The sequence below is a fragment of the Oryzias latipes genome, chromosome 12 (assembly GCF_053564925.1).
Source record: "Oryzias latipes strain Hd-rR chromosome 12, Olatipes_Hd-rR_3.1".
Classification (NCBI taxonomy): Eukaryota; Metazoa; Chordata; class Actinopteri; order Beloniformes; family Adrianichthyidae; genus Oryzias; species Oryzias latipes.
Genome location: NC_136248.1, coordinates 18,515,832 through 18,537,273, shown reverse-complemented (window position 1 = coordinate 18,537,273; position 21,442 = coordinate 18,515,832). Strand labels below are relative to the sequence as shown.

Genomic DNA, 21,442 nt, shown 5'->3' with positions numbered 1-21,442 from the left:
TTTGTAGTTTATTATTTATTATAATTAATATTGTTTTTCTCTTATATTTATAATAATTATAGTTTTATTTGTAAATATTATTATTAATATATTATGATTTGCATTCATATTACATAATCTGTTTTTAATGCTATTACTATTCTTTCTTTGTAATATTATAGCTTTTTTTTTTTATTCAGGGTTGCCTTAATTTAGCATCTTAAGGTCCTAGACCCGCCGGGAACCAGGAACCCTTTTTGGTAAGGTACCCTGATGCTGTGCAAGTGCAGCTCTGTATTGTTGGAACCTGCTAGTTCTTTCTGTGATTTCAGAGGTTTCCTCCAACACAGGCTGACTTGGTTGGTTTGGAGCAGGAAGCTCTCCTGGAGCAGCCACTGGCTTGTGGCGGCCAAGCGTTCATAGCGACATCGCTTTTTGATGCTTCAATGTCTACTCTTCCTATAACTGTGAAGCAGAATTCACCAAGCTTTGGATTGTTCACCCACTTATAGGGAACGTAAGCCGGGTTTAGACCGTCGGGAGACAGCTTCGTTTTTTTTATTTAATTAGTAGTTTATTATTTATTATAATCAATATTGAGTGTCTTATAAATACAGTTTTATTTTGTTAATATTATTAATGTTTTTTTATCTATCTATACATATTTTTTATTAATTAATAGTTTATTATTTATTATATTAACATTGTTTTTTTTTATAATTATTGTTTTATTTTGGTAATATTATTAACATTAATATATTATTATGTACATTCATATTTATTATAATTTATATTGTTTTTCTTATAAATACAGTTTTAATTTCTCAATATTATTACAGTTATTTATCTATCTATACATATTTTTTTTATTAATTAGTAGTTTATCATTTATTATATGATTTTTTTCTCATATAATTATAGTGTTATTCTGTTAATATTATTATTAACATTAATATATTATTATTTACATTCATTATACATAATCCGTTTTTACTTTTTTTTTATTATTACTAGTACTATTTTTTCTTTGTACTTTTATTTCTTCTACTTTTTTTTTATATCAGGGTTGCTTAAGTTTAGCTTCTTAAGTTCCTAGACCCGCCGGGAACCAGGAACCCTTTTTGGTAAGGCACCCTGATGCTGTTCAAGTGCAGCTCTGTATTGTTGGAACCTGCTAGTTCTTTGTGTGATTTCAGAGGTTTCCTCCAACACAGGCTGACTTGGTTGGTTTGGAGCAGGAAGCTCTCCTGGAGCAGCCATGGCTGGAGTCCGGAGAGGGCGCCTCAAAGCAGCGTTCTGTGGTTCTTGTGCAGACTTTGAGGCTTTGGCTTTTAGAACTGCATTTTCAGCCAGAAGTGCTTCATGTTCTTGTTTTGCAGCTGCATATTTGACCTCCAGGTGTTTTTGGCCCAGAATTTCTGAATTGATCTTTTCTAAATCTTTGGTGAGGTTAAAATTTTGTTTCTTCAATTCTGCAATGCTGGTCTCCATTTGTGGATATTCTGTGGCCAATCCTTCTAATTGTTCTTTCATGATTTCCAGATTTGTGCGTTCCTCCAAAAGGGATTTATTGATTTCTTGGACTTTACTGATGGACTCTGTGGTTTCGTTGAATTTTTCCATCATTGGCCTGAAGTCCTCACATTGCTGAGAAAGAACTCTGATCTGCTGCTTTATTGTTTTGTATTCACTCTCCACAGCCTTTTTCTCAGCCTGCAGAGAGGAATACTGAAGCATCATCTCAGAGTCTTTCTCATTCTTTTTCTCCAGCTCTGTCAACTTTTCTTTCAGGTTGGCGTTTTCTTTCTGCAGAGACTGGAACAAATCCGATTCTTCTTTGTACTTCTGTTCCAACTCATCTGGAGACACACCAAGGTTTTTGCGGATGCGTGCCCTTTCCTTGTGTAGCTTTACTTTTAGAGTTGAGAACTCCGAGGTGAGGACTCTGTTTTGGGTTGAGACCGTTTGTTGTTCAGCTTTCAATGCAGCAAATGTTTCTTTTAAATCTTGGAGATTTTTGAGGTTCTCCTGAAGGTCTTTGACTTCTTTGGTAAAACGTTCATTTTCTTGTTTCAACGTTAGAATGTATGACTTGGCTTGAAGGTATTCTTGTTCTGACTGGATAAGTTGTTCCTGCTCTTTTTTCAGACTTTCCAGTGTTTTCAAGAGTTCAGCGTTGTTTTGTCTCAGTCCATTAAGGTTGATGGTAATGTCCTGGTGCTGCTGAACCCAAAGTTTTGCCTCCTCACACTGCACAGTGAGCTGGATAATTTCAGTATCAAGGCTAGAGTTCTCCTCTTCCAGAGACTTGGTTTGGATGAGGATGGAGGCATAACGTTGTTTTGTTGCTGCCTCCTCCTCACGATGGCTTTGGAGGTCTTTGAACTGGTTCTGGAGGGCAGTGTTTTTGTCCTGCAGTGTTTGGAGGCGATTCTTCTCGTCTTTGAGCTGAAGTTCCAGAGGTTCAAGGGCCACAAGGGTGGTTTGGACCCTGTGAACCTCTTTCAGTAGCTCACTGTTCTCCTGACTCAGAGCTTTGGCGGTGAGTTTGACTTGGATTAACTCGGTGGATAACTCTTTAGTATCCCGAACTCTGGCCTGGAGTTCCTGAAGAGTTTCTTTGAGGGTGGTGTTGGTCTCTGTCAGGAGGTTGACTTTTTCCTGTTGGTTCTTGCAACGGTCCTCCAGGGGTTTTTGCTCCTGGATTTTCTTGTTGACACGTTGCAAGTCCTTTTCCAGCTTCTTTGTAAGCGTGGCGGCCGATTTCTTTGCCTGGCAGAGTCCAGAGAAGGTCTCTCTCAGATTTTTCTTGCCTTCCAGCTCAGCGGCGAGGGTTTGCAGCTGGTTGGTCAGCGAGATGTTTTCCTGGACTCTTTTCTGAAGTTTGGAAAGATTCTGTGTGAGGCAGCTCTCCTCTACACCAGAATCTCCAAAATGGCGAGGGAACATTTTAAATATTGATTTTCAGGATAACTAAGAAAATCTTTAAAATGTTCTCGTAGATGATAAAGAAAGTAGATGCAGTTTTTGTAACGTAGGAAAAAACTGCGTGTTCCTCAGTAGCTCGAAGGTACCTGACGAGATTGCAAGGTTATCGTAGCTGGGGAACAGAACGTATGCTCTCTGGTGCGAACCAAACGGGCAATGAAACAGAATTAGTTGAGGGTCCTATAAGGCAAAAACATGTGTGACATCATACTCTAAGCCCCTCCCCCTTTCCCCCATGAAGATCAAAGGCCTGGGTGGGAACATGCCCAGGCAAAGTCCTCTCGATGATGATGTCACACTTGGTAATGTCCCTCATCATGTGTGACATCACCAAGAGTGACATCACCAAGAGTGACATCGTCGTGTGTGGTATGGAATGGTCCAAAATGTTTTGGTATCCTGAAATATTCAGAGTACTTTTCACTGGAACTAAGGGGCCAAGCCCAAGTCCTGAAAAACAAGCCCACACCATAATATCACCTCCACCAAATTTCTTACTCGGCACAATACAGTCTGAAATGTACCGTTCTCCTGGCAACCTCCAAACCCAGACTCGTCCATCAGATTCCCAGATGTTAAGCATTATTCATCCCTCCAGAGAAGTCCTCTCCACTGATCTAGAGTCAGTGGCGGCGTGCTTTCCATCACTGCATCTGACGCGTTGCATTGCACTTGGTGATGTGTGGCTTCGATGCAGCTGCTCAGCCATGGAAACCCATTCCATGAAGCTCTCTGCATTCTGTACTTGGACTAATCTGAAGGTCACATGAAGTTTGGAGCTCTGTAGCAATTGACTGTGCAGAAGTCTGCAACCTCTTTGTACTATGAGGTTCAGCATCCGCTGACCCCTCTCCATCAGTTTACATTACCAACCACTTGGTGAATGAGTTGCTGTTGTTTCCAAACTCTTTCATTTTGTTATGTTAGTCTGGTAAAATGATTAGAACACCTATTCTGTTCATCTGGATGGGTGAGCAAATCCTTTTCGCAATATAGTGTAAGTTTAATTACTGAACAAAAAATTTTAATCAAAAACAATTTATAAAATAATATCAACGGGGGACCTTTCTGTGTGGAGTTTGCATGTTCTCCCCGTGCATGCGTGGGTTCTTTCCGGGATCTCAGGCTTCCTTCCACCATCCAAAAACATGCTTCATAGGTTGATTGGCAACTCTAAATGCTCCATAGGTGTGAGAGTGAATGGGTGTGTGATTGTGGCCCTGCGACAGACTGACGACCTGACCAGAGCGTCCCCTGCCTTCGCCCACAAGTGGCCGTGATAGGTTCCGACATTCCCGCGACCCCGAAATGGACTAAATGGAATAGAAAAGGAATGAATGAATGAATGAATGAATGAATGAATGAATGAATGAATGAATGAATGAATGAATGAATGAATGAATGAATGAATAATTCGCCAATTTTTGTGCTTAATGTTTTTTTTTTTGGCTCTAGGAATGTCCGAGTGGTCTTGTGGATGAGGAAACTTTTAAATCCATCTACTCACAGTTCTTTCCTCAAGGAGGTAAACATCTATTTATTATCATCAAGGGCAAGAAATATTATAACTTTGTGTTAGAGGTGATTTAGCTAGATTGTGTGTCTCTTTTCAAACATCTGCACTTCTCCTGGGTGTAATTTCAGATGCAACCACATACGCACATTTCTTGTTCAATGCCTTCGACATGGATCGAAACGGTTCAATCCGATTTGAGGTGAACACGTGAGCAGCTTTTTTTCATTCAATTGGTTTTTTTGTGTGGTTTTAATTTAATAACCTTTGAATTGTCTTTGTAGGACTTTGTGATTGGATTGTCTGTTTTGCTTCGAGGTTCTATCACAGAGAAGCTTCGTTGGGCTTTTAACCTCTATGACATCAACAAGGACGGCCTTGTAACTAAGGAGGTGCAGACTGTGAACAAAGGAAAAAAAATCCAAACTTGGTTTATTTATACAAGTTTGAATATATTTTTATTTTTATTTTTAGGAAATGTTGGCAATAATGACTTCCATCTATGACATGATGGGCAGGTACACCTTACCCAGTGTGCGAGAAGAATCTCCCTTTGAACATGTGGAGAAATTCTTCCAGGTAGGATTCATTTTTAATACAAAAAAGTTTCTATTACTGCTTATAATGTTTGTTTATACATATTTTCACAACAAAAGCCATGAGTCTGAATTACTACTAATTTCTAATAACTGAATTCCCATGGATAAATCAGTGCTTTGTTTTATCTTCTAATGTTTACTTTATTTCTTTTATGCTTTAAACACTAGAAAATGGATCGTAATAGAGATGGAGTGGTGACAATAGATGAATTCATTGAAACTTGCCAAAAGGTAACACCATTGGAAAGCATTTAAGAAATTACAAATGACACTTTTCACATCATTTTACTCAGTTTTATGATTCAACAGGATGAAGATATAATGGCATCCATGCAGCTCTTTGAGAATGTCATCTAATTTCTGCAGTTAAAGCTGAACTAATACATCTGAACAGCAATACGTCCAGTCTTCAAAAGAATGCATGAGAAGTTTTAACAATATGTATTTTTTAGTTTCAGCACATAGAGGGGATCCGATGCATCATGATAGCCAGATAAATATGATATGTTTTTCTGTGACATTAAAACAAAGCATGTTATGCAACCATCACAGAGTTGTGTTTCAGCCGGCTAAAGATTTTTGATTTCTTTTTTATTGATTTAAAAGGAAATTATTTTCTAAAAAGAAAGGGAAATGTGTGCATTTAACCAACTCAAGCTTTGTTTTAACTTGAAAACTCACATGATCTTATCATATTTTCTCCAGGATGTGAAACAACATTTCTCAAAATACCGACACAGATGTTTTTTTTTCTACACTACAAATAAGATGAACCTTTAAAACTTCTAAGTAAACTCCTGAACTAATTTGAAGCATCTTGCTGCATGCATATAGTAGCGGATGTATTCTTTTGTGCCAAGGCATGTAGATGTGCTCAACAAAGCTTCACTTGTCTAAATTTCTCTTTTAAAATGTTCCCCAGAACCCCTGACAACAAGCATCCTTAGTGACCGATCTTCTGAATCATTTTTAGTTCTTATTTTCGAACAGATATGTCCATTGTTTCAGCTTTGAACTCATTACACAGTGGTTTTGGTATTTAATACATAACTATCAGTTTCTGTCCACTAGATTTTTTTAAAATCCTTTCAACTCTTAAGAAAGTTCTTGATGTTAATAACTGAATACAGATATGTGCCGATTTTATTTATTTATTTATTGGTTTGTTTATTTACTTTGTGGATTGCAATATTGCAATACTTGTGTTTTATTTTGTCTAAAAAATGTTTCATGTATTTATATCCAGAAATGTTCATCAATGGTTATTTTTTTTTAATTAAGAACTTTAGGAAACTTTATGACAGATTTAAATGGATTATATATATTTTTATCCACTAGGAGATTAAACTTTAAATAAAAAGGAAGTTGATGGGGGGGAAAAAAGAGATAAACAAAAAAACAATCTGTATTTAAACTGTTGGATGATGGGAGAAAATTCACACAACAAAGATTAACATCAGCGTAAAAACACAGCGACTGTTTTTCAGATATTATTGATCTGTAGCCAATCACAGAACAGAAACTTTTTGGAGGAGGAGCTAAACCGCAACCTGATTATTGTTTGGAAATGAACATGAAAGCCATAATGCTGATCTATGACAATACAAGAGTTGTGGCATGAACAAGGACCACAGCACCTCTCCATCCCTGAATGATCACCCTGAGAGGTAAGATTGTTTAGTTTTTATTTTGATCTGCTATGCAAAACGTTTTCTGTCACAACAATGTTATATGTTGTTTATTTAAAAAAAAGGCATTTTTACTTTATAAAAGTTGCCAACTTCACTTTTTAAATGTTCCATTTCTGGCTTTATCCATCTTTAGTTACACAGACAATTTTTGAGAACATCTAAAGAAATATTTAACAGTAGATCAACAAATACATCATGAACCGGAGAAATGGACATCACCTAATACTCAGCAAATCCCAGTGTTACCAGAGCTGCTGGATTGTTCTAGATGTCTGTTGTGTTGGTGAGCATGTGACTTTGTTTGTGCAGAGACGGTTTGAATGCATGTCCACACTTCTAAGCTCTTCCTGTCTCGTATATGAATGAGCACGGTGAACTGCACAGAAATGCCAAATTAAGATGTGAAGGAAAGACAGAAAAGCAGCTTTTTTTTCACCCCAATTGTCTCTCTGTTTCTACAGCTCCGAAAATGGTTTTCCAGCAGAAGCTTGTCTCATTTGGGGTTCTGGTGCTGCTCCTGGCGGCTTTGTGCCCACAGTATGCATGCGGTAAGCGAGGAGGCCCTTTCAGAGGCAAAGGAAAAGGTGACGACGAAAAGGGGTCCTCCTCTCAGGGTCGAGGCCTCTCCAAGCAGGGCCTAAAGTGGGCGGGGGCAGCAGCAGCAGCAGGCATGCTGGGAGGCACGGGAACCGGGTACGGACTGGGCCTGTTCGGCAAGCCAAAGCATGGGGGCGGCAACTTCAACAAGCAGAAAAGTGCTTCCTCGGATCAAGGTCAACGGCCTCATTACCAGGAAACCCAGAAACAGAACAACCAGACATTCTGGAGAGCCTTTGTTCGAGGAGCTGCCCCTGTTCCTGAGGCGAACATGTTTGGCATGCTGGGACATGTGCTGCCTTTTCTCACAGCAGCGTGGATCAGAGGGATTTAATGCAGTGTGAAATCAAATAATGATATCAATGAATAAAATCAAAGCGTTGTGCTGAACTTATTCTTGCTTTGCTGAACTTATTCTTGCTTCTTCAGGTTTTAAGTCACTAAGAAATAGACCTAAATTTTAATATGCTCATTCCAAATGGGTCATTAGTGCCTAATTTAATCAATTTTAATAGTTTGTTTTCTACTTAATTATTTTTTATTATATTAAAAACAGTAAGACTAAGATGATTAGGTTAAAAAAGGAAATTATAAATTAAATTTTTACCAACAAAAACCTTGAAATTTCATATAAATATGGTGGAAAATATTACAGCTCCCTTAAAAATATATTTTGATCATTTGTTTATGTTTAAAACTGGAGCCATAAATGTATCTGTTCTGTTTGTTTGACAATAGTCTACTAATTCTATTATGTCATTTATCTATTTTTCCACTTTTAAATGTTAATATGAAAAAAGTTTGGAATCTAAAAACTGCATTCAAATTTTAAAAATGTTGTGAAAAAAATCACAAAAAAATTAAAACATAAACCGTCCTTAATAAGGTTGATTTTCCATAAACCTTTCCATTCAATTTTAAATCTGAAACTGCTGTTTTTATTAAATACTAATATAATAATCATAAAAGGCACCAATCAGGACATTTGGATCATGTAGACAGAGAAACTTTATTTAATTAAACACATGAACATCCACAATAACCTAAATTATAATCCATAGCATTTTATGAATAACACGAGGAATTCACAATGTAAATCAGAAACAGGCTTATACCATGCATTTAAACTTCAAAATAAAAGCTTATGGAAACAGTAATGGAAATTCCAGTTTAAATTGGGAATAAGTGCACTTCACAGATCTTTCTCATACAACATGGCATCAATAAAGTAAACCTGGGAGGAACTTATTAGAACAAACATGTAAAACAACAATACTGGATTCTAATATAAAACTATAAAGGGGTTTGGTGAAAGGCTAGCTGAAAACAGGAACATGCACGTAACAGAGAGCATCACTTTAGGATAGTTTCTGTATTTGTTATTTTAAGTTTAAAGTCCCTTGAAAATGTCATCATTGACTAACTACACATGGGACACATTAAAAAAACTTTTACAGCAGTGCTTTAATTACAGCCTAAAGCCAGAAATGTTTGTGTGAAATTAAGGAGAAAAGCTGACCTTTGGATCTCCAAGTGATCCTCAGGAACATAAAAGGAAGAAAAGTCAATTAGCCAGTTCTTTAAGCAGTCTGTAATGTTTCTTTTAACATTGTGTTACTTATTACAATGAGTCACAGGAATACTCGCCAACTGTAAGTCCCACTGCAATCACAACATCGATGCAACCAAAATTGGACTTTTCAGTAACTTTTATAAAGGTGAAAAAGGAATTGTTTTGAGCACATAAATAAATAAAACTGCCAAAATATGGAGCAACTCCTAGCTTTCAGTGCAGGACATTATCAGAACAACTTAGAGGATACTTTTGTCCTCTCGAAGTGCTAGGTTTGCATTACAAACCAGAAACCAGCTGCCAAAACTAGATTTTTAAACATAAATAACTGTGACTTCAATAAATTCAACTTCCAGTTTCTTGACAAAAATAATGGAGAGACAGAATCATGGCTTAGTTATGCAAGATGCTAGCAGACTATTTGAAGCCTGAGCGCATATAAAAGACGTTTTAGTGACAGCTTTTGCAAAACTGACAAATGTACCTGTGAAAGGTCCTGTAAAACAGCTTTAGTGATTATTTTCTGTCCCATCTAGCCATTAGAATTGAATCCGATTGGTTCTGGTTTCAGTACACGAAAACTTTTAAGTGCAAAACAACGCTAGAGCAACAAAAGTCTAAATGAATACAAGAGATAACAACTGTACTGTTTGTGCAACACAAAAAAGATGATCTAAATATACTAGAAGCCACCTCTTTTAGAAAGCTTTCACAAGCTCTTTTGGATATTACATACATGTTTCTCTCCGCTATTTGTATTAGGAAGGTTGTTGTTTCCACCGTGGCAGTTACATACATATTGAGAGGAAGTAGCCATGCATGTACAAACAATGGGAGTAAAAATTACATTAGAGATGAAGTAAAAAGAGTGAGGAAGTTGTTTTTCCTCACTGGAGCAGGAGCATGCTGGAAAGGAGCATGAAACAGGAAGTGAAAAGCTCAAATAACCCGTAGCTCAGAGCACTGCTACGACCGGCCTGGGACTGTTGCTCCGATCGAGATTCAAGGAACTGCTCTGAGTAGATCATGTACTTCTCCACGCAGCGCCGGGACTTCATTTGCTCAATAAGGGCAGGGTACCCAATCTCCTGAATGCTGACGGTGTCATCCTCCTCAGTATCCACTCCACTCACGGGAGCAGGGGAGCGACTGGCCTGGCCGTTGTCGGTCTCATTCATGCAGCGCGCCATGAACTTCTCATAGGACTCTGCGCGTGGAGGAATTTTGTAGACGTAATCTCGGCCATAGTCTTTCTCATCTGTGGATTCCTTACCGTAACGACGGTACATGTAGTTGTTGTAGTAGGATTCTTCTTCAGGGTTCCGGAAATTAAAATGCGGTCGAGGGAAGCGCCCTAGTCCGTATCCCACAGCCATCCCAGCAAGAGCACCAACACCTGCTGCCATCATGGCTTTTTTTGCAAAACCAGTAGACCTGGGCTGGATCCCCATGCCCTGCACTGAACGAGAGAAAGGAGACCCGCCCATCCCATAGCCAGGCTGTCCATAACCTCCTCCGCCAAACCTGGAATTGTACACGTTGTTATTTGGATTCCAGTTGGGGTAACCACCAGGATTTACACCTCCTCTGCCTGGGTATTGGTTAGGATACCCTCCAGCTGGGTATCCAGCTCCTGGATATTGATTAGGATAATTCCTCCCAGGGTTTTGGTTAGGATATCCACCACCAGCAGGGTACTGGTTAGGATATCCTCCTTTGCCTGGATATTGATTAGGATACCCTCCAGCTGGGTTTCCACCTGCAGCTGGGTAGCCACCTGCAGGATAACCCCCGGGATTCTGGTTTGGATAATGGCCAGCTCCTGGATTATTTGGTGGATTTTGCCTGGGATATCCTCCGGGATTAGGATTGCCTGCTCCAGGATGGGGATAACTTCCTCCGGGAGGATACGGATTTGGGTTGCGGGCGGGATTCTGTGGCTGCCGGGGGTAGTTTCCTGGCTGAGAACTGGATGGCTTTGAGTGTGTCCCACCCTTGTTGCTTGACGATGAGGATTTCTTGCTGCTGCTGCTACTTCTCTTAGCCCGTGCCGGTTCCATATTGAGGAGAGATATAATAAGGAGGGACAAAAGGCCCAATTGACACAATCTTCCCATCATGGCCTTCAAGAGAAAAGATTGAAAACAGCAATTACAACAAACTCACAAGTCATCTTTGTTATCTTTATCCTGTGATGTAAGGGATGGAAAATAAATAGTCTTGTTACTTGACATTTCATAATCAAAAACACTAGATAAACACCTAGTAAATAATATAATTGTTTCTTCAATCATCATCTATTGAGCCCATCCTTTAATTACAAATAAAAAATAGCAACTGAAGGGGAATGACTTGTTATTATACGCATCACTTATTTATTCGAGTCATGTTACGATTTATTTCCATTTAAACGAATGAAAGATTTACATTGCGCCACCTGTTTTTACTGACAACATTGAACGCATCGTTACCATTTCGCCAGCCTAGTCGCGTAATCCTCGATGAATAACAACACGCGTGGTACATACATAATATGCTGCAATATGATTGTTGTATGGTATTCGTCTTAAACTAATGAATGGCCGGATGTTTTCATTAATATTATTATCATTATTCCTACCGTGCTGAGATGGCCTGTCCGTGCTCCTAGGATGCGTTTCTGAGAAGCTGCGTTTGTTGTCCTCCCACCGTCGCTTTTCCGTTACTGCGAGAGACAGAAGGCTGCAGCCTGGGTTAAGGCGGAGCTAAACACACACGAGTCACTTCTGCGAAATTACGAGGAGCTTGCACGTCCAATAATCTTCCTAATGACATTTTATTTCTCTGATTAAATACAATTTTTCGACTGATATTGTCCACCAAAACCCACTATAGTTCTTTTGGTGGCCTGCAAAGATGAATAAATGTGAGACTAAATGACAACAAGGTACATGTTTCGTGTATGGTAATATTTTATCGGCGAAACCAGTTTAAAAATAAAATGTTTTTAATTGGTAAAATGTTAATGTTAAGTACCTTCTATTATAAATTTAAAATAAAAAAATGTAGAAGTAAAGCCGACAGAATGTGTTTGTGCCGGTCACTTTTAGGTGGAGCACAACGTCACACCAAAAGACTTCCGGTGACTTTCATACATTTGTTTGGTCGTCACAATCAAGTTTGTTAGCAGATAAGATACGAGGTCGATATAATATAATATAATATAATATAATATAATATAATATAATATAATATAATATAATATAATATAATATAATATAATATAATATAATATAATACGATTAAAAAAGAAGAGGAGCATCCACCAGAGAATATCACGACTGACGATGACACACCTAATAGCACAGGGTTCATCGGCAGTTGATGAAATCGGCAATTACGTTCTGAGAATGATAAAAACTATGGACAAATCTGTGCAGTGCGATTCTGAGAAAAACCTGTGGAGTAGAAATTCCGGCAGGTTCTTCATACTAAGAAACAAAAGATGCTGCTTTAACAATTCAGGCTGTACTAACATTTTATTGAAATAGTCCTCTCTGCTCGCTCTTGTTCACAGCAGATGTAAAAAAAAAGTAAGGGGGGGGGGGGCAGCTAAAGATCTAGATAGTATAATACTACTAACAGCATTTCCTTTTGAATAAACCTTGTTATTGTGCCTAGAGGATGGTCTAAATAATCGCAATGCTTTCTGGGGTGTTTCTAAAATAGTCTTTAGTTTTAATGTTTTTGTTTTTTAATTATTTATTGTGGTTTTAGTTGTAGAAATAACTAAGATCCTCGGATGTTATTTGTTGTTTGACCCTATGGTAGTAACTCTGACTCAACACTCATTTCCATTTTAAAGTTGTTGTTTTTTTAAATTAGGTCTTCTTAATAAACCAACCCTGCTGGGTCAGATTAGGTGAGTGTTGGGAAATAGAGGTTAGACTTTGTGGATGGACAATGATAGAATGGACAATACAATAGAATAAAATAGAAATAGAATAGAATCTAATAGAATAGAATGCTTTATTGTCACCATACAGATGCCATCAGATTAAGATGCATCTGGTGACATAATAACTAAAAGGCAATGGTATAATAATTTATTTGTTCACATTTATTCATTTAAAATTATCTAGCAGAATTAAAATACACATTTGCCTTGTGTATTACTTTTTAAAAACGTTTAATCTAAATAGAAAGACGTTTGTGTCAGAGATAGTTTTATAAATGATAATTGATTAGAATTAGTATTCATTAGAATCGTTCAGTATTCAGAGTAAACCTCCATTGACCATTTAAAATTTGTGTTTACCTTGGATGTGTTCTTATAAAAATAATGATAACAATCTTCAGTAACTTGTGTCAAAAATGTAAAATTTATTTAATAGGTCACCGACTCAACGTTTTTTTTCCTTTCGGCGCTTCAAACAATAAAGTTTTTTTTTTCTGGGAGGCGTCGGCGCATGCTCTGGTGACGTCACTGTAGTAAACGGTCAAACACCCGTATGTAGCTTTGTGTCCGGTGGAAACATGTCGGTAAGGAGAGAACCCAGTGGAGGAACTGCGGCGTCGGTGAAATGCACACCTGACACGCGAGCTGAGCGCTAAAAAGTCACGACAAACGGTGGGAGTTTCGTGGACGTTTTTGGGGGCTGCGCCATCACAACAGAGAGGGTCGGTGGAGGACGAATGGAAGGATAAAAGAAGACATCCGTGGCTAAGTTGATCTGACTGACTGAAGACTCGCTGGCAGGTGAACGGACGCAGAGGGAAAAAAGGGGTCAGCGTGTGCTCTCATCAAGACGGAGCTTTTCTTCGCTAGGGGATGTTATCCGTGCTATCGTATGGTAGACTGGTAGCCAGGGCTGTCCTGGGCGGACTCTCTCAGACTGACGGTCGGGACTACAGCCTGATCACCGCCAGTTATGGCTTCGGCAAAGACTTTCGGAAAGGTATCCTCAAGAAAGGGATGTGCTATGGGGATGACGCCTGCTTCATAGCGCGGCACCGGACTGCTGATGTTTTAGGTAAGGTCTTGTTCACAGATTCTCCATTTCAAGGGTGACCTTCAGCGATCTGGGTCTGCACGTGTACCGATCACTCGTATGAAAACACAACTGCCTCTCCCCCCCTCTTTTACACATGCCAAACTTTTCCAGTCTGCGGCTTTACGTGTCATTCTCTGCATTTATACTACTTTTTTTAATACTTTGAACAATATATGGCACAAAAACGCTCACAAACATATACATTTAAAGGTGAATTGCAGGTGTTTTGGTTTAAAACACATGTGACCTTTCACCTAAATAAACCAAAACAAGTAAAACTGCACGTGCAGGAAATATACAGAGGTCACACAAGGTTTGAAGATGCGTAAAAAATAAAATTACAAAGGAATGGGCCTGGAATGCAAACGCTAAATCGTCTTGGATTGAACACTACAATGTCTTGCAAAGGTCAGAATGGTTGGGTATGGAGGCAGCCATGTTGCTAGCACCTAGCTTAGTCAAATCCTGCTGCTTTGTCCCAAACCAGCCGGCATGTGGAGAAAGCGGTCAGTCTGTGAAAACACGTGGCTGGGGGCACGGTTCTGGCTTTTCAGACAGGTGTGGGGCTCAAAGAGGACCGCACATACTGAAAAAATCTATTTGTCCTCGAAGCTTATATCATGTACAATGAAGGCTGATTGTTGGAAAAACGGGGGTTATTTTAATATTTTTTAATTTTATTTTTAGACTGGGGTTTGGTTCATCCTGGCAGCTTTGATTCTAAGTAACAGATTTATTTAGGAAATTTCCAGGAATTTTTCAGTTTCATAAATGGGTTTATTTTCGTTGATATGTTACAATGTTGATATCATAAACCTGGTTGTTAGCTGTGCTCTGTGGCTGTTACAATCCAATAGGTTTTTCCACCTACAGCTGTTTTGTATCCTGCATGCTGGCATGTTGATGCCTTTTCCTCTGACTGCTCTTAGCTTGTCATATTCATTTTTCTTTGTTATTAAAGAAATGCAAATCAACAACACTTCTGAATATTTATGCTGATTGCAAATGTTAACTCATGGTTCTGATGTGGTCGGGACATTTTTACTATAATTTTTTAATATTTAATTGGATTTCCTATCTTATGCGGTTTTATATAACCATATACATTTGTATCATTCTACTTATTTATATGATATTGCTTCTAATAGTGCATACATATGTGTTTTTAATACAGTCAAATTCAGTCACTGCTTATTATTTTATCTCACATGTTTGAATCCTGACTAAATTATTCAACAATCAAACCTATAATTCAAATTTTTATTTTATTTTAAAGTTACACACATGACAGTTTTTGATAGTTATTTTGATGGGAAAAGCTGGAATGAACTATAACCCTGTTTTCATTTTTTTCTTGATAAATGACTGAATAGTTTGTATTTAAACTATTTTCTTTGTTTAAATATGTACCAAGGAGTATTTGTCTTAAAAACAGAGTTTTTTTGGTTGGTAAAAATGACCACTTGATAAGATTTGAATTTCTACTTTCTCCATCAGGTGTCGCGGATGGTGTAGGCGGCTGGCGGGACTATGGTGTTGATCCGTCTCAGTTCTCTGCCACGTTAATGAGGACCTGTGAACGGCTGGTAAAGGAAGGACGCTTCACTCCGAGCCACCCGGTGGGCATTCTGACCTCTGGCTACTATGAACTTCTGCAGAACAAAGTCCCATTACTAGGTGAGGACAGAAAGTAAGACCCGTGTAAACCGGAAGTGTATAGAAACGGCACTCAGCAAATGTGAAATAGGACTTAAAAACACATACAACACAATGATCCAGTACAGCTTTACTGCATCTTTACAACATATTTGTATTTTTTACCTGTATGTGCACCTATTTAAGCTTTTTAACACAATCACTGTGGCTTTTTTTCCATAATAGAAATGCATGTATCTTCTAGGGTTTGGTAAAATACTGTCAGTAAGTCAACTGTGATCATGGAGGCAAAACAGTCTGCTTATGGGAGACATTCATTGGTGGGTTTACGTGCACAGCGGTGCAGCCGGATTCCATAGCTTCACTAACTTTCATGCAGTTGATGCTCATTGATGTCTTCAAAGAATATGCGTAAAAAGAAAAGAACAAAAAAACAACAACTCCATAATCTATGGGTAAAAATTTGGCTTCAGGTCACACACTCAGGCTTACTGACTGAGCATGGAAAAGCTTAGTTGGTTCTTTGTTCAATGAATAATATGATTTCAAAGAACAAATGTTCAAAAAAATGAACCACAAAGCAGGCAATGAACAGTAGTCCAGCCATTTAAAATGGAAAACGAAAGAACAGGGTATTCGAATTGACCCAATAAAAAGATTGATTTTGTTTTGCCTTTTCATTGTTCTGCCCTACTGTTTGGCAAGTTATAGTGAAGTAGTAACCCTACAGGTGCAGAGATCTTTATTGGAGGAGCGTGTGCTAAACTTGTGACCTTGATCACATTTCTTCTGAGGCTCAGTATCTCCAGCCAAGAGTCTGCAGGCTCTCAATGGCTGCAGCAATATTTTCCAAAGGCCCCAATTATATTTTGGGAAACTACGAGAAGGTCAGTTCTTGACTGCTCTCACTCAAGGTTACAATGACTCCAGATAACTAGTCCGTGGGGAACAAGACAGATCTAATGCCCTGCAGCCTTTTTTTCTTCTCACACCAGGACATGTTAAGATTATGAATATATTAATCACTATGGGAATAAATGGTAAAATGTATTTATACATTCAGAGGCTTGCTTCATGGGGCGTTGATTTGCATAAACAACAAACTGTTTTTTGTGAATCCATGTGTGTTTTACCGTTTCATGCCTCATTTCTAGGCAGCAGCACGGCCTGCATTGTGGTTCTGGATCGTAGGAGTCACCGGCTACACACCTGTAACCTTGGAGACTCGGGCTTCCTGGTGGTACGAGGTGGAGAGGTGGTCCATCGCTCAGATGAGCAGCAGCACTATTTTAACACGCCCTTCCAGCTTTCCATTGCTCCCCCTGGAACTGAGGGAGTGGTCCTCAGCGACAGGTCAGCAGCTCACACCCATTTCATTTTGATTAGTTCAAGCAACAAATATTCGTCTAAATGACCACTTTTTAATTTAAAAAAGAAAAATTATGTTCTTTAAGCAGATGACAAACGCTCCTAAAATGGTCAAAAATATTTTGCCCTGGAAATGAACAGTTGAAAGTTGTTAGGAATGTAAAGCTGTTGCTGTTCCTTTAACAAAACTGCAGTTCCTCATTCTGTTGTGGATTAGCAACAACCACAGATGACGTCTGGGTCACCTCAACAGTATTTTCAAATTCTTTTTCACATTCTAGGTCACAATCTCTCCCCTCTTAAATTGTATTACTGAAAATAGTAAAAAATAAACCAAACATAGGAATGTATTTTTGATAAGATTTCAATTCTAACACGTACATATGTGGAAGGTGGAGGAGCTCTTACAGCTCATTTAGGGGTGAAGATTAGCCCATAAAAAACCCAGGATAGTTTTTTTATGCTTTAAATGAGCTAAAGTGCATTTGGCATACAACTTTGTAATGCAAAATAGTATTTTTATTCTGCATTCTTTACTTGAATCTTATTTTCTAAAAATATTTACTCTTTAAGTTTTGTTTTGGCCTCAAAGAAACATAAATATAAGAGAGATTTTTTTTTTTTTAGCTTGTCTGCTGGATTATAAAATGGATGAATGTGATCAAGCATCAGCATTTTCCTCTCATGACTACGATTTGCATCTTTAATCTGTTTTCCCGCCCACATTGATATCCTAGTGTTAGATATTTAGCAGTACATATTTACTTTAACTTTGCAAAAATGCCTTTTTTTCCAGGCAAAGGTTAATCCAAGCAGGATCCTATTTATAAAGCTATCCACTCTGCAGAGTGATGAAAGTCCACAACATACCTCAGTCACAGTTTGAAGCTTTTCTGGCAGCTTTGGATTATGACAATGATGGAAAAGCTGAATATTAAGAAAAAATGTCTTACTTTATGTTTTGCATAAAAAGTAATCATACAGTTTTTCAATAGCAAAATAATTGTAGTATAAGAAAACATGTCTTAGTGACTATAATTTTTTTTTCTTAAAGGAATTTTTAGTAAGACAATTATTCTTACCCTATTGGCAGATTAAAAATTTTTTTTTTTTTTAAGAATTTGTGTCTTATTTCTAGGCGACCTGTTTTTGCAGTGAACTTGATCAAACAGACATGTGACATTTGTAGCATATTTTTTGCTTTTTTTCACTGTATTCCACTTAAACAAAGAAGGCAAATGGTAGACCAGAAGTGTCTGTCTCTTTCAAGATGAGATTTATGCCGCTTTCATGTCTGTCACTTTAAAAAAAGACCAGCAAGAGAAGTGGGGAACATGGGGTTCCTGGGAAATAAAACTTGAGTCCTGGTGTCGGTGCGTAACAGGGCCTCCCTGCAGACGGAAAGAACACGATGACCAGGTCGCGTTTTGAGAGAGCTGCCAAATTACACTCCTCCACCACATGCACCATTACATTTTGATTACTCAGCTCTGTGACTATTTACATTTTTCACCACCACCTCAAAGTTCGTCTTGCTCAGCTGCTTCTTTCCACACCCTGACTGCCTCTTGTTTTGTCCCTTCCAGCCCTGAAGCAGCTGACAACTCCTCTTTTGACGTCCAACTCGGCGACATCATCTTAACGGCAACAGATGGCCTTTTTGACAACATGCCAGATTACATGATTCTTCAAGAGCTCAAAAAACTCAAGGTGCCACTTCTAGATTGCACCCTGTAATGCACGTGTGATTAAAATCTGTGTGTCGGATTGTAACGCCAGTCGTTTTTGCTCCTGTCAGACGTCCAACTATGACAGCGTCCTGCAGACTGCTCAGAGCATTGCGAAACAAGCTCACGACCTTGCCTACGATCCCAACTATATGTCCCCTTTTGCACAGTTTGCCTGTGACAATGGCTTGAATGTAAGAGGTGAGGAAACCTTCAGTTATCCTAATTTAGAAGGTATGTGATTACATGTATGGGTTAGAGTGAACACCTTTCTCACTTCTTGTTCTTCTTCTCTGCAGGAGGGAAACCGGATGATATCACAGTGCTGCTGTCCATTGTGGCTGAATACACTGATTAAGTGTGTGTGTGCATGAGTGTGTTTTCTTTGGAGCTGATTCATTCTTCCCATCTGCCAGAGTCTTCCGTTTTATGTCTTCGCAACGTGAACTGCAGGCCAGCAGAGGATGCTCGCCGTCACAAGTCACACTCCTTGTAGAGTTTAGTTTTCTTCCACTGCTTTTATAGCTGGAGAGGTGGTGGGAAGCCAGGTCGCCTTTCATGTTGACCATGATGGGGGACGGCGGGCTGAGGAACGCTTTTCAGGTCGACATGTCTCACTTTATGGCATCTTTCACTTTTTGGTTATGTAATAAGGCAGCCTGGGAGAATTTGAATGTGTAAGTAAGCCAGGGATTTTGGACACCTAACTGATGAGCAGTAGAGCCGGTTATAGGGTGTGTCGCTTCAAATGTTTTTATGCTTAAAGTTCAAATCAAAGGCAGAGATTTAGACTCAGGATGGGAATAACAGATGCTTCCAAAAGAGAATAAAATGGGATTTTGGGGGCATAACAATGTGAGGAAATGTTTTGGAAAAAAAAAAAATCTGTAAAGACAGAGTTCAAATATCCAAGAGTTTAAGTGAAGGTTAATTGGGTTAGCTTTGGGAAATTTTTAGGTGCGCACATCTTTATAAGTTGTACATATTTCTACGTTTTTAAAGGTAATTTGCAGGCTTTTTTTCTGTTTGCAAGCAGTTTTGTTATGTCAAAGACAAACACTGATCCATGCACGTGTTTTGTTTTTCTCGTATACATGGGGATGTCAATGTGAGCTGCATCACCTTCCAGTAGATAAAATGAACAAGCAGGGCGTGTTCCTGCATCACACGTGCAGCAGGAAATATGTGAATTTGTGTGTGAGGTACGAGTGAAACGTTAGTGGAATGAGCATTGTCTTTTTCTGTCCTCATGAAGCTAAAATTAGCATCTGGGAATGCTTAAAATGGAAATGATAGGTCAAAAAAAGTCAAATGTATATTTTTTTTAACTTGTTTTTTGTCTTTCTGTAAAGTAATCCATAAAGTTGAGAGTGACAAGAAGATTGCGTTAGAATCAGATGTACTTTAGGTTTTCATTTGTCGTCTGTTCTCAATGTCTCTTTTGGCATTTGTTTGCTGCTTTTCTTCAAATTCAAATGTCTTTATAGAGCTCAAATGTTGTGATTTACATGTATATAAGGTGGTGTTTATGTGTGCAAATGTGAGTGCAGGATTTTGCAAAACTATATTATTCAAAAGAAAGGAAAAAGTAAAATGCTGTTTTGTTCACAGTAGTCTGTAGCTACGTTTCTGCATACGTTCATCACAGTTTAAGAGCTTTGGCACCAAAGACACAATTGTAATTCAGTTTGCTTCGTTCACTCAAATCACACGGCAAAATGACATCTGTGATCTCTTACGGACCTTAAAATGTGTCTGAAGGGCATTCATCTACTTTTAGGTTACATGTCATTGGTTATCTGTTAGCGTAAGACAAGTAACCAAAGAAGGAAAGCCATATTCATGCACATGATTCGGGTATTGCTCTGTAAAACACACTGCAGCTTGTTGAATCCATGCTTTCACAATTGAAATCATCCACCACATATACTGACAACTTCATAATCCATTTGTCCTTTCTGTTGAAACGAGCAGTTGAATCCTATTTTGAAAATGTAGTGATCAGTTCAAATGTCGCAGGTCTTCCTTCATGACAAAATGTAAAGGTTATTTGAGCGTCACTCACCGGACTCTGCATTGTTTGTTTTCGCACGTCTTGTGTCTTATCTCCATGGCTTATTCTCTGACATTTGGAGTCTGTTCTCGTCTTTTCTTTCTTCTGAGGGTGAGCACAGTTTCCGCCTTAAAAACTAGACTCATAATCAAGAGGCCTTTCCTGTTATTTCGAGCCTGTCACATCAGTTGTGCTGCAGAGCATTAGATTCCCCGACATCCCTCTCATTTATCTCATGTTACGCCGTTTCAAAGGTGCTTCTGCAGTCTGAAATGATTGTCCAGTCTACAATGTAACAATGCAGGTCTGATTTCTGTAAATACGTTTTGAAATATATGTACATTATTTAAATAAAGAATCTAGTATTTATACTAAATATGATTGTCTATGCTGCACTCTTTGATATTTAAATAGATGATCAGCAAGTTTAAAAGTTTTCTAAAATATTAGTATAAAATTAAATAAAAATATTCAAAAAGAATTTATTACTTATCTAATAGTGAAATAAAACTGCAGTTTTCAGGTTAATTGCTTGATAAAAGTGACCAATTTATCTACAGTGTTTTTGTGCAAATTACTGTACATTTTGTTATGTTTATTTTAATACTTTTTAGTCCCCAACATTGTAACCTCTTGACTACTCTTGTCCACTCACTTCTTTTTTT

General features: G+C 38.3%; 5 protein-coding genes across 12 annotated transcripts in view; 3 read left to right on the top strand and 2 right to left on the bottom strand.

Annotated features, from left to right (window-relative positions):
- LOC101166068 (calsenilin) overlaps nt 1–5,751 on the top strand; it is a 68,296-nt gene extending 62,545 nt beyond the window's left edge. For 5 of the 7 annotated variants that reach the window (XM_078955847.1, XM_078955846.1, XM_078955848.1 and 2 more), the window contains 6 exons: nt 4,423–4,492; nt 4,612–4,682; nt 4,765–4,872; nt 4,955–5,059; nt 5,248–5,310; nt 5,389–5,527. In XM_078955847.1, coding sequence (XP_078811973.1) covers nt 4,423–4,492; nt 4,612–4,682; nt 4,765–4,872; nt 4,955–5,059; nt 5,248–5,310; nt 5,389–5,436 — 465 coding nt within the window. In that variant the 3' untranslated portion in view covers nt 5,437–5,527. Of the gene's footprint in view, nt 1–4,422; nt 4,493–4,611; nt 4,683–4,764; nt 4,873–4,954; nt 5,060–5,247; nt 5,311–5,388 lie in introns of all 7 variants that reach the window. The other 2 variants (XM_078955851.1, XM_078955850.1) reach the window with 2 other exon arrangements.
- Nucleotides 19–3,247, bottom strand: LOC111948379 (uncharacterized). The gene has a single exon (XM_023961156.2). The coding sequence runs from the start codon at nt 2,926–2,928 to the stop codon at nt 1,072–1,074; it is 1,857 nt and encodes a 618-aa protein (XP_023816924.1). The 5' UTR covers nt 2,929–3,247; the 3' UTR covers nt 19–1,071.
- Nucleotides 5,752–6,614: 863 nt separating the features above from the next.
- Nucleotides 6,615–7,761, top strand: sprn2 (shadow of prion protein 2). 2 transcript variants are annotated; one of them, XM_078955852.1, is made up of 2 exons: nt 6,615–6,746; nt 7,232–7,761. In XM_078955852.1, exons 1-2 carry the CDS (start codon nt 6,731–6,733, stop codon nt 7,699–7,701), a joined length of 486 nt encoding a protein of 161 aa, XP_078811978.1. In that variant the 5' UTR covers nt 6,615–6,730; the 3' UTR covers nt 7,702–7,761. The 2 variants fall into 2 exon arrangements, with proteins under 2 accessions (XP_078811978.1, XP_078811979.1); XM_078955853.1 differs by lacking the exon at nt 6,615–6,746 and adding an exon at nt 7,074–7,141.
- Nucleotides 7,762–8,357: 596 nt separating this feature from the next.
- LOC101169548 (uncharacterized) lies at nt 8,358–12,022 on the bottom strand. The gene is made up of 2 exons (XM_011481843.4): nt 11,561–12,022; nt 8,358–11,063 (listed from the first exon to the last, which is right to left on the bottom strand). Exon 2 carries the CDS (start codon nt 11,058–11,060, stop codon nt 9,828–9,830), a length of 1,233 nt encoding a protein of 410 aa, XP_011480145.2. The 5' UTR covers nt 11,061–11,063; nt 11,561–12,022; the 3' UTR covers nt 8,358–9,827.
- Nucleotides 12,023–12,452: 430 nt separating this feature from the next.
- On the top strand, nt 12,453–21,153 carry LOC101169795 (protein phosphatase PTC7 homolog). The gene is made up of 6 exons (XM_004074797.5): nt 12,453–13,952; nt 15,471–15,650; nt 16,784–16,982; nt 18,584–18,707; nt 18,796–18,925; nt 19,024–21,153. The coding sequence occupies exons 1-6, from the start codon at nt 13,751–13,753 to the stop codon at nt 19,080–19,082; spliced, it is 894 nt and encodes a 297-aa protein (XP_004074845.1). The 5' UTR covers nt 12,453–13,750; the 3' UTR covers nt 19,083–21,153.
- Nucleotides 21,154–21,442: the final 289 nt, after the last annotated feature.